Below are 12942 nucleotides of genomic sequence, written 5' to 3' on the forward strand. Positions count from 1 at the left end.
CTTAGCCTTAAGGGAAATTACTGCCCTCAGAAGGGAAGGAAAGCACTGAAATTTAATTGTTAACAGTCATGTGACCCAAAAGGAAAAAAAAAAAATTAAAAGACATTGAGGTGTACAAAAGATATCAATTAGATAACATCTGGGCCTATTCCATCTAATGTAATATAATGCGGACCAGGTTAGTAGAGGTAAAACCACCACTTACAAGAGCAGGCTAAATTACCATTTTTCTTAAAGTGACTGTAAAGCTAAGAATTTCTTATTAAAATAACAAACGTGTTATTACTCCAGGCTCCTCCTCTTCTGTGTGCCACCACAGCAAGCTACTTGCCATGGAGGCACACCTGCAGGCTAGCTCCTGAGCCACACTACCCGTGTCCATAGACACACAGCGCTGCTCAGCCCCACCCCCCCCTTGCTCCCTCCTCACAGCCTTTGACAGCAATAGTAACCAATGGCTGCTGCCTTAGTCCCTGTGAGAAGAGGACGTAAGGGTAGAGAATACTGCAGCGGGGCACAGTGCTGGATCCCTGACAGGCTCAGGTGAGTGTTTGGAAAGTGGGCTTAGGAAATAGTGGGGCTTTTTCACCTTAAATCAGGAAATTCATCAAGATAAAAAACACCCAGCCTTTATAACCACTTTAAAATGTCCTTTACCGTATTTTTCACTCCATAAGACGCACTTTTTTCCCCCCAAAAAAGGGGGGGAAATGTCAGTGCGTCTTATGGAGCGAATATAAAGCGGCCGGTCCGGTATTTCTGCCACCACCATGTCAGAATACCGGGCCGGCCGCTCAGCTGTTCTCTCCTGCAGGACCTTACCTGTTCCTCGCTCCAGCGCTGCACAGTCTTCCCGCGCTGGCTTCTGTGACAGCCGGGTGCCCACTGCGCATGTGCTGCGCTTTGTGAATGATCCGGTGTCTTCTGGGACACATGACAGGTCCCAGAAGGCGCCGGGCCATTCACAAAGCGCAGCGCTTCTCGCACATGCGCAGTGGGCACCCAGCTGTCACAGAAGCCGGCCCGGGAAGAAGAGGGAAGGACAACTCCACAGAAGTGGGAGCGGGTACCTGTCAAATTCAGGTACCCGCTCCCCCTCCCTCCCCAAAGGTCAGCAGTCTCTGGTCATCCCCTGCACTGTCCGCAGTCTCTGGTCATCCCCTGCACTGTGTCCGCAGTCTCTGGTCATCCCCTGCACTGTGTCCGCAGTCTCTGGTCATCCCCTGCACTGTGTCCGCAGTCTCTGGTCATCTCCTGCACTGTGTCCGCAGTCTCTGGTCATCTCCTGCACTGTGTCCGCAGTCTCTGGTCATCTCCTGCACTGTGTCCGCAGTCTCTGGTCATCTCCTGCACTGTGTCCGCAGTCTCTGGTCATCTCCTGCACTGTGTCCGCAGTCTCTGGTCATCTCCTGCACTGTGTCCGCAGTCTCTGGTCATCTCCTGCACTGTGTCCGCAGTCTCTGGTCATCTCCTGCACTGTGTCCGCAGTCTCTGGTCATCTCCTGCACTGTGTCCGCAGTCTCTGGTCATCTCCTGCACTGTGTCCGCAGTCTCTGGTCATCTCCTGCACTGTGTCCGCAGTCTCTGGTCATCTCCTGCACTGTGTCCGCAGTCTCTGGTCATCTCCTGCACTGTGTCCGCAGTCTCTGGTCATCTCCTGCACTGTGTCCGCAGTCTCTGGTCATCTCCTGCACTGTGTCCGCAGTCTCTGGTCATCTCCTGCACTGTGTCCGCAGTCTCTGGTCATCTCCTGCACTGTGTCCGCAGTCTCTGGTCATCTCCTGCACTGTGTCCGCAGTCTCTGGTCATCTCCTGCACTGTGTCCGCAGTCTCTGGTCATCTCCTGCACTGTGTCCGCAGTCTCTGGTCATCTCCTGCACTGTGTCCGCAGTCTCTGGTCATCTCCTGCACTGTGTCCGCAGTCTCTGGTCATCTCCTGTATTGTGTCCGCAGTCTCTGGTCATCCCCTGTACTGTGTCAGTCCATTGGTTCAGAATATTTTTTTTTCTTGTTTTTTGCCTCTAAAACCAAGGTGCGTCTTATGGTCAGGTGCGTCTTATGGAGCGAAAAATACGGTAATTCTTATTTTCTAAACAGTGTCATACAGCTCTATAACATTCTATTCAAATCTGCAAGAAAAAGATCCTTGTGATCATGCAGATCAGAAAATCCTCTAAACCAAAAACAACAACATAAAAATAGAATGTAAATAGTTTCTTCTCTTACCTCCATACTGCTCTTTGCTGGACAAGCGGTTCTTTTAGGGATAAGAGTTTTTCTGCGAAGTTGATATGGACTATTCTGTGCACCAGGACCTGATTCTTCTGCAACCATGTCTGCAGGCACTTCATCTGCACAGGAAGGGAGACAGGTTAGCAATTTTATACAACATCAAAGCTTCAGCAGGTAAAAACTTTAATGATCATAAAGGTGTTACATTTTATTCCTTTTTAAAGACCCAACCCCATCCACAATTTTTAGGTTTCTGTGGTTAACGTAATGGCAAGAGATTCACAATTTCTCAGTAGCAAGATCTGTCTCCCCACCTCCAGAAAAAAAATAAAAATAGAGACATGGTCAACAGACAAGACCAATCAGATCAATTTAGGGTTAACTATACCATTAATGATGGCCCTAAAATTTCTGCTCACATTCTCTCACTCAATGTTTATATACACATGCACATTCTATGCCTGTTTGTATTTAAACAGGTGCACAGGGTAACAGGGTTGCTCATAAAAAATAATTTTTTTTAAATTTTACATTTTTTAATTTAAATTTTAACTTTTTTTTTGTTTAACTTTATTGCAATCACAATAAGGATGATAAAGAGGGGCGTCTGGGCACTTCCAAGTGCAGTAAAAGTGATAGTCCGTGCTACAGCCACCCAGATCACCTTTACTGAACAGTGACTTGCCCTCTTGTATACTGAAGACAGGTGGTCACTTGCACAGCATTTTTTCCATTCCAAGAATGTCTTGTATTTTATTTTTCAAATGAATACAAGCTGTTCTTTCCTTGAATGAGGAGTAGAAGAAGGGTGGATGATGTCACTATCTCTGCTTCATCAAATAAGAGAACACCTTGTATTCTTTGAAAAAAGAAAAATAGGGTGTTGTTCACTCAGTACCTCCTCCATTCAGGGAATATCTTTCAAGTCTACAGACGGCAAGTTGCTTGAGCAGCATTCGGAAAAGACCAAAACACTGACTGTATGTAGTACAGACTACTACAGCAAATTTCTGCAATCCCAGCTACCCTCTGGATATGAGCTACAAAGGATTAGATCTAATCAAAACAGGACCAATGCAAGCTACAAAAAAAAAAAAAATATATATATATACATACATATATACACACACACACACACATACATACACACACACACAAATAATAATATATATATATAAATAAAATAAAGAAAATGTATGCACATAATTGTACAGAGAACATTTATGCACATTGATGAGATTTATATTAAGATTATCACAATCACAGCCTACCAATATATAAAAAACATTCTTGTGGTCAACATGGCTACGACAGAGAAAATGCAGCTCCAGGAAATCCTGGCTCCCCCCGGCCTACTGTCCAATTAGATTGCCATCAGTGATAACCAAGTTGCACTTAGTGGTTAGTAAATTAGACATGACCCCAAAGTTGATGCTTGGTCCTAACGCTGCCCCCAGGGCCTGCTTGTCAGGTGCAGGGGCGGACTGACCATTTGGAAACTCGGGCACTGCCCGAGGTCAGTAGGGGGCCCCATGAGATGCCCCTGGTACCTTTTTCATAGGCTTTTTTGAGTTTGGGCAAGGACACAGGGGCCCCATGAGTTGTCACTCCCCCCCTGGTCAGGTGTCATACCTTTGCCCCACCTTAACATCCTTGCTATCCTTCGCACCACTGATCATCAATGTATCTACCTCCCTTTCTTCAGAATGGGCACAGAGTATTAAGAATTATTAAAACAAAAGTTTCCTTTAAGCTTCAATTATAAAAATACTTGCATGGTACATATTAAAAATCAAAATTTTTTTTAATTTGGGACTACCAATAGCCTTGCACTGGGGCAATTTATAAACAGTTGAAATTGGCAAGGCTTTTTTGCACTTTGATAAAAGGGGACATAAAGGTCTTTTATTCCTCAAACCAGCATTTGTATATTCTGCTGGTAAAAACTTTAATGTTTGTAAATAAATCTACGCCACGGTTTTTACAGCAGCAGAGGGCATCTTTCATGTGCTATTAAGCTGTTGCAGCCTGCCAATCACTCAGAATAAATCATCCCTTGTGGAAGGCCACTTTCTGTATCACAAGGTTGTGTTATTTTTTCCTCTCATTTCTCTCATTCACAGCAGAAGTTCAAACCAATGAAAGCTGTCATTGCTTCATGGTAGCCAATGTTGTGTCTGGTTTAGATTCATCAGCAATTAAATGCTCTTTTCCACATAGCTTACCAAAAAGCATCCATCCCAAAAAAATGTGTAGACACATGGGTTCTGTGATTTACCAATTGGCTCTTTCAGAACATAACCCTTACTCAAGATTCACACTATAGAGGGTGGTTGGGGGTGCAGAAACAGGTGAGATACCCGCAACCACCCACCGCCCTTTATAAATGCGTGAGGATGCCATTCATTCCTAATGACACCCCCACACATCTAAAATGCAGTGTGTTTGCAGGTGTTGGAACCGCCAGAAAATCACATGGTGTAAAAGCACCATGTGATTTCCTGGCCACGGTGTTTCAAAAATGATGCAGGAACCTTTTTCCTGCATGAGACGCAGGCACAGCAGTCCATTCAAGTGAATGAATGCTGTGCCCATGCAAACACGGATCGCAGAGCAGCACCAGCGTGAACCAGGCTTTACCATTAACATATAGACTGTTCAGTCCACCTGTGTTAAGTCTTCAGAAGTTAACCGCTTCCTGACCACCCTATTTCAGTAGTACTGCTACAGGGCCGCTTAAAATCACACACACAATTTTCTATTTCCGGGTCCTACCCGCGCCGCCATTAGCAGCTACAGCTGTCAATCACTGGGTCCCGTCCCGGAGATCCCCAACCGGCACCCAGCGATCCGCGAGGAATAGTATGTAAACAAAACAGATCTCTCCCCTGCTTTATATGCAATACAAAGCAACGTGCTTACACAGTAAACCGCACACAGACAAAATATTAGAAGAGCACACAGTTAACCCTTTGATTGCCCCAGATGTTACGTCCTTGCTGCCCAGTGTCAGTACAGTGTTGGTGCTTTTTATTAGCACTAATCACTGTACTAGTGTGTCAGTGGGGATGTCAGTGGCAGTTAGTCCCCCCCCGTGTCAAATACCATGGAAAAAAAGCTCAATTTGTGGGGGGGAAGGACATATATTTAATTTGGGTGCAGAGTTGCATGACCGCGCAATTGTCAGTTGGAGTAAAGCAGCGCCGTATCGCAAAAAATGGCCTGGTCAGGAGGGGGGGGGGGGTAAATCCTTTGGAGGGCAAGTGGTTAACAAAACTCGAGCCACTCTTGGCCCCGTCTGCCAGCTGGAATACGGTCAGCCAAACAGTGACTGCATCCAATGAGATGCAGGTACCAAGTATTTCGACAGCAGCAGGTGCCAGCCATCAGAACTCAATAGCCAAAAGGAAAGGGTTGGAGAAATCTATAGGTGTATGGGTAGCCTTATGCTTGCTATACAATGCAGGGATGTGCGATTCCTATCACCCGACATCCGGGACATGTAGTTCCGGGCAACAGGGTTTTTTTCTTTTACATGTAGCCCTGCTGCAGGCAAGCAGCAGGGCTTAGAGCCAGTGGTCGTCTCTAAAGGGGAGCCCTCTCCCGCCGCGGGCTGTCCCATCCCAATGCAGCATGTGGCCTGTCCCCGGACTCTCTCCGAAGCTCCACACCCCCTCCCCGGAAGTCACTGCCAGACAGTGTGCTCCCCTCTCCGGGCCTTCAGCCTGCTGTACAGAGAAGTCTGGTCCCATCCAATTCCAAATTGCAGGTGGGCCTATCCTCAGAGCTCCTCTCCCTCCCTGGCATGTCACTGCTGGGCATTTCGCCACCCCCTCCCAGGCCCGTGGCCTGCTTTACAGTATGGTTCACTTCCATTCCACTCCGGTGTGCGGCATGTCCCATAGCTTCTCCCTCTCCTGGCATTTCACCGCAGGTAGTGCGCCCCCTGCCTCTCAGGGCCCGCAACCTTCTGTAACATAGGTTGCCAGTGCAGATGCTCAGAGTTGTATTCCGTTTTATATGTACTATATACCTGGGTGCATGGTGCTTCTAGAGATCATTTGTTAGTCGGGGGGGGGGGGTTGACTTTCAGGCGCAGACCACCATACAGGGAACAGAGATCCCACCAAAATCTTCCCTCATATAATCTACTGAGAGCACACAGTCTATACTGGCCCTCACCCTTTATGGGGGAAGCCCAGTACTCCGGGGCAGACCACCATACAGGGAACAGAGATCCCACCAATATCTTTCATCATATAATCCAAGAGCACACTGTCTATACTGTCCCTAACCCCCCTCCCATACATCCCCTGTGACCCCCCCCCCACCCCATTTGGAAAAGCAGGCTGAGTGGCTAACTAGCCGCTGGATTATTTTTTACAGGCAGCAGGAGGGGACATCTCACCACCTTCCACTAGCTGTCCCATCCCATCAGGACACCTGATTCACCAGCAATCACTTCCACCATAAAAAGTACAATGTACGCCGTTTGTTACCATTGCATGGGCATGCGCAATTTTAGAGCATTACAAGTTTGGAATCCATTTACTCGGCATAACATCATCTTTTATATTTTACAAAAAAATTGGGCTATGTATTGTGGGGGGTTTTTTGCATCGGTTTGCCTTATGTTGTATAGCGCTGTGTAAACTGTTGGCACTATATAAATCCTGTATAATATTAATACATTTATTTTTTTGGGTGTCCTAAGAAATTTTATAGCAAAAAATAAAAATTAAAGTCATCATAAAGCCCCTTTCGTTTTTAAAAGCCCCAGGTAGTCCTAAAATCACCGCTGCCTAATTAAAAAAAAAATGTAAAAAAAAAATGTAAAAAAAAAAAAAAAAAAAACACAACCACCATCAACCCTTCATATTTTCCATTCTGGCATTTTTTTTTTTTAAGCAGGACAAGTAGATGGTCAAGAGGGACAAATAGATTGAGACCCCAAATTTAGCCCCTGGTAGTTTTTAAAGAAATTTCCACACCTCTGTAGAGGTTAAACAAACAAAAAAAGGAGACACATAATTTGCAGGTGTGAAAGCCGTGTTCTGTATTGAAAGCGGAAGTGATGTAACATTCTTTTGCTTCCGCTGTGTGATGAGACACTTAGCTAATAGTTGGGAAACCTCACTTTCATCATTCACTGCGTGCGCTGCTAGTAATAAGGAGTCATGTCAGAGCTTACTGAGCTTCAAAGAGGGCAAATTGTTGGTGCCGCTTAGCTGGTGCCTCTGTGACTGAAGTTGACAATTTACTTGCAGTGTCGCAAAGTACAGTACCAAAGGTTATGACGGCATATACAGATTCCCGGAAAACGTCCTCTGATAAACATAGACGCGGTCGACATGGTCAACTGACTGAAAGACACAAAAAAGGACACTGTGCAGGATTGTGACCCGGAATAAGAAAACAACTGCTGCAAGAGTGCAGAGCTCAATCTCAGCCTTCATAGGACTCAATCTTCACAGGACTGAGATTGAGCTCTGCAGTCACTTTGGCAGCAGTTGTTTTCTTATTCCGGATCACAAGCCTGCGCAATGACCTTTTTGTTTCTTTCAGTCAATTGACCATGTTGACCGCGTTTGTGCTCATCAGAGAATGTTTTCCGGAAACTGTATATGCGGTCATAACCTTCGATACTGTACCTCGTGACACGGCAAATCAGTCACAGAGGCACCAGCTAAGCGGCACCAACAATTTGCCCTCTTTGAAGCTCAGTAAGCTCTGACATGACTCCGTATTACTAGCAGCGCACACATCGAATGACGAAAGTGAGGCTTCCCACCTGTTAGCTAGGTGTCTCATCACATTACATCACTTTCGCTTTCAATGCGAAACATGTTATCACTTTCACAGCTGCTAATCATGTAGTGTTTCCATTTTGTTTTCTGACCCCTGTACATTAGTAGATTTCAAACGAACATTTGTTAAAAAAAAAAAGTATATATTTTACACATACATATACATGCAGTGCACTCTATTTTGGAACAAAACCACATTCGCTGTTTGAAAGTCATTCTTGAAAAATTTTCCATCCTGCACCTCTAAATCTTCAAATCAGTGCAGCTGAAAATGAACATCGATTCGACCCACTAATGATTAGAGTGTAAAAGGAACATTCTTAAAAAAAAATTAAAAAATGAATAAAAATTCTACTAGTGTATGGAGAGCTTATAGAGAGTATAGAGTGCTAGCAGCTGGCTAGATCCTGAAGTTTCTAACAGGGAGGCAGGACACAATGTTGTTGTCTTCTATGTGCACACTTCAAGTGCAAATAGCTCTTAGATGAGGTATTCCATGTAGTATGTAAAATAAATAAATACGGTATTTCAGACATACTGGATACCCGTCTTCTAGGACTGGTCCAGCCCTGACTATCTACACACAGCAGGAGGAGGAGGAACAGGTTTACCTGCCTAGCTAACAGACTCCTACAAAACTCAGCAGTGCTCAAAATCAAGCATACACCCTTGAAATGTGAACTGGAAACACAAAAAAGGTGGACCACACCCGGTAACATTATGACAATATTCCCCACTGTCCTCAACATACATGTGTACAAAAAAATGCCAACAGACATGTCATACCCACCACGGAAAGTAAAAATAAAAATAAAGGAATCCTAACTGCTGTAAATGTCTCTATGCAACAGCCAGTCCTTTATCTCTGGGTTACCTCAAATAATCCCAACTGCAGCAGAAGCCATGATTCCTGTGACAGCTCAGACAAAACCTGCTGCTGTTTATTCTAAAAGCACTGCTTAACAGTGCAATAAATAAGCTCAGCTTCAAGGTTGTTGATGCTGTTGATGAAGCTGACAGTACAAGAAAATGACACTACATGAAAAATAAGAATGAGAAAAGACAAAGCGTGGAGCTGGAGGTAAAAGATACAAGACTGCTGTGCTGCAGCAAGATTCCATCACTCGCTGCAGAATGACACAAGCTCATGGCCATGCCAGGTTATTAACCTTCAGCCTGCCATTTTAACCCATCACCAATTGCTAGGAACTATATCGTTACAGGAAAAAAAAAAATCCAGACTTACAAGATCATACGTTTATTCGGACACCATAACCAGTAATATGTAAAGATATTTTTTCACAACAATTTTCAGTGACAGAGTCAGACAAATACACTTTGACAAAAAATGTTTATAGAACAATAACCTTACCTACTTGATCACTGTCAAATGAGTGATTACCATCTGATGTGTGTTGCCTCCCAGACTCTTCACAATGACCAGCTGTAATCACTCCCATCCACTATCATATGTACAGAAGAACTCACAATTCTACAATTCAATGTTACTTAAGGACGCTGATCAAAAACCCGGTTCATGAAGGCCCATCTCAATAGGACACAGATCTATTCTTACTATGGAAGACAGGATTAAGAAAAACCAAACATAAGTAGATCTGTAGAATACGGTTACCCTAATGTGAACCTGTCAGCACCCTGTAAAGGCAACTTACTACTCGCTATTCAAGTGGGTAGTGCGGTAAACCTTTGCTCTCTTCCATGTCAAGATTACAATACATATGTATAAGTTGCGGTTTTGAAGTGGTTTAGCGGGGCCATGGCTGCGGTTTTGAAGTGGTTTAGCGGGGCCATGGCTGCGGTTTTGAAGTGGTTTAGCGGGGCCACGGCTGCAGCTGTCCACCATAACCCCAGTATTTTTTTTTTCCATCAGCGGATTCCCTTTCTGCTAAAAGCAGATCCAAACAGCTGGTTAGTCACTGGATCGCTTTTAGACAACAGTGGGAGGGGTTGACCCCCCCCCCCCCCCCATCGCTCTCTGGTGTGCTTTTCTTCTTTACCGGGCTCTTTCTTCCATCCAGGGTGCCCAGGATCTGATCTGCTGGTTACAACTAATGATAATAGAGGTGATCGGGGACCAGAATGTCCCCAATCTTCTCTATGGTCTAGGAGACCGGAATAGACAAGCCTTTCGTCGCTTCCGGTTTGGAAAAATGTAAACAGAGCTACTTTCTTTTTTCTGGAAAGCACGAGATTTTTATTTTTTAAATCTCATGCTTTCAAGGGTAGAGGAGAGATCTGGGGTCTTCTAGGCCCCAGAGGTCTCCATAAAAGAGGACCTGCCATGCTTTATTGCTATCACAAGGGAGGTTTACATTTCTTGTGATAGCAATAAAAGCGAATGAAAAAAAAAGGTACAGTGTAAAAATAAAATGTTTTAACAAAAAAACAAAACTAGAGGCAAACATATGTCACCCGTGCATATGTTAACGGAGTTCGCACCACACGAGGTATTACAGAGAACTTTACAGAGAAATAATTCTAGCTCTAGCCCTTCCTTGTAATTCTAAACTAGTAACCTATCAAAACTTTGAAAGCGTTGCCTATAGAGATATTTAAATATAGTTTGCCACCATTCCACGAGCGTGAGCAATTTTAAAATGTGACACATTTGATATTTATTTACTCAGCATAATATATTTTACCAAAAAACTGGATTATATATTGTGTTTTTTGCATTAAAATTCAAGTATATTTTCTAAAAAAAAAAAAAATTGCATTTGAAAAACTGCTACACAAAAAAAAAAAAAAGTACGATCACCATTTTACTCTCTAGGGCCTCTGCTAAAAAAAAACAAAAAAAAAAAACAAATAATAAATAATAATGTAATGGTTAAGAGCTCTAAGTAATTTTCTAGCAAAAAAATACTGATATTTACTTGTAAACAAAAAGTGTTAGAAAAGGCCTGGTCTTAAGGTGGTCATACTCAAATGGGCAGTGCAGTAAACTGTTACTGTCTCAGCATCCCTGCTGTCCTACACTTTCAAATGTGTCTGCCCATGTGCCCTGCTGGACGCCAAGGTTACTCCAACCCCTATGTTTGCTTTAGGAAACAATGAAGGGGTCAGTGGGAGAAACAACAGCATCATAAGCAAAACATTTCCAGCAGAGTTATCTACTACTATCTGTGCACATGATGTTTACACCAGGTAACACCAAGGAACTGCTAGCTGGTGCGGCAAAGTAGGAAAATACTTGCAACAAAATTTTAAACACAGAAGGCGGCCCAGCAGCGACCTCAAGCAACAAACTGACTAATGGTATTCACAGTCTATATAAAAGCAGCCAGGTATTACTAGAATTTAAATCTCCTTGTAGTGTTTAATATTGGGGAAAAAGGAAAAAAAAAAAAAAAAAAAAAAGAAGAGCTTATATATAAATATTCAAGTTTTTCACACAGCAAAAAAACGGTCTCAAATATCTACAGGAAATGCCGAAAACGGTCCAACTTTCTTATGACTGCACACTAATTTTGTTGATATAAATCACGAGGAATCAGAATGGCAAGTCAGTCTCTCCCATAGCTGTCCACAATAAAACATACTGACGTAACAGTTACCTCCTTTTCACATGCATACTTCACACAATGAGTCACAGTCAAGTCATCTAAACACATCTTAGCAGCAGCATGTGTCCAGAAATAATAAATATAGGAAGCCAAGCTAGAAGAAGTAACAACTCAGAAATCAGAATTGGTTGTTTAGCTGTGCAATAAACCAACAGCACCCAGCTGAAAGCCATAAACCGGTCTGCAGTGTGAACATATACAAAGCATAAAGGGTCTGCCCTTGCTCTGCTTCATCACAAATACCTCTGCATGGCACTCTCTGCAGTGGAAGTTTAAACTTGCTAGGGCTTGATAGCCAATTACAGGACATATTTCACAGAAACCAAGCTATTTTTTTCTTACAAAGCTATCACTACAGCAAATGGTGAGTCACTGATGATACCATCATTCACAATGGAACAGAAACAAGCCTATGATAGTAACACATGCAAACTGCCCAGACATTACTAGCTGCTTTATTAAGCTGCACACTGCCAGACATTGCTCAGCCCAAGAAAGGTCTGCCACCGTTTTCCACAAATTACTTATAGGAGAAGTTGATAAAAACATTTGAAAGCACAACCGCACTTTCACAAAATGTATCATTGGTACGTTTAGCCTTTGAAAAACCATGTATGGAAGACCACATAACAGCTTTGTTTTTCCTAAATTTGCTAACACCCCCCCAGTGGTATAAGTATAAAGTCAAATATACTTTTGATATGTAAAGAGACTACAGTCTATAAAGAAGACTCAACATTCAAAAGGTAGGCATTACATATATAGTCATAAGAGAACAGTACTTTAGGTGCTGCTCCTAAGGTACAGCTGTAGACCTTCTATAATAAGGATGGACAACCCCCCCCCCCCCCCCCCAGAAGGGAGATCCCACTCCCCGGCTGAGACGGCAGAGCAGCACCACAGACCACTTTATAATAGAATTTACTAGAACACAGATTAAAAGGGATCTGCTCTAAAATTACATTTTAAAACCAAACAAAAAAGGGGGAAGGAAAGGGTCAGAAAAGGGGAAAGAAAAAAAAAAAAAAAAAAAAAAAGAAGGAAGAAGGAGGGGGGCAAGGGAAGAGGTTGGATGCAGACCATTCTATGGGGTTGCGTGTCTAACTGCCCTAATGGCTCTTGAAATATGTATTATTTTTTCCTAATTTTTTCACATAAAACAAAAAATAGTTAAAACTTTTTTTTTTCTTTTAGTAACTGCTATCTAGATTTACAATTTCTTTTTGAAACGAAAAACATTTATGAATGGATTTAGATTTGTAAACAAATCCATTCATAGTGTTCAGTTGTGAAATAGGTACACCGATGAGTAACCA

At 43.2% G+C, this 12942-nt stretch overlaps 1 protein-coding gene across 2 annotated transcripts in view; it reads right to left on the bottom strand.

Moving 5' to 3' along the window:
* FBXO11 (F-box protein 11) overlaps positions 1 to 12942 on the bottom strand; it is a 140842-nt gene that overhangs the window by 81449 nt on the left and 46451 nt on the right. For both annotated transcript variants that reach the window (XM_089676435.1, XM_089676434.1), the window contains exon 2: positions 2227 to 2351. In XM_089676435.1, coding sequence (XP_089532561.1) covers positions 2227 to 2351 — 125 coding nt within the window. The remainder of the gene's footprint in view (positions 1 to 2226; positions 2352 to 12942) is intronic.

This window comes from Staurois parvus, unplaced genomic scaffold, assembly GCF_062004578.1.
Source record: "Staurois parvus isolate SC_StPar_1 unplaced genomic scaffold, SC_StPar_1.0 ptg000169l, whole genome shotgun sequence".
Lineage (NCBI taxonomy): Eukaryota > Metazoa > Chordata > Amphibia > Anura > Ranidae > Staurois > Staurois parvus.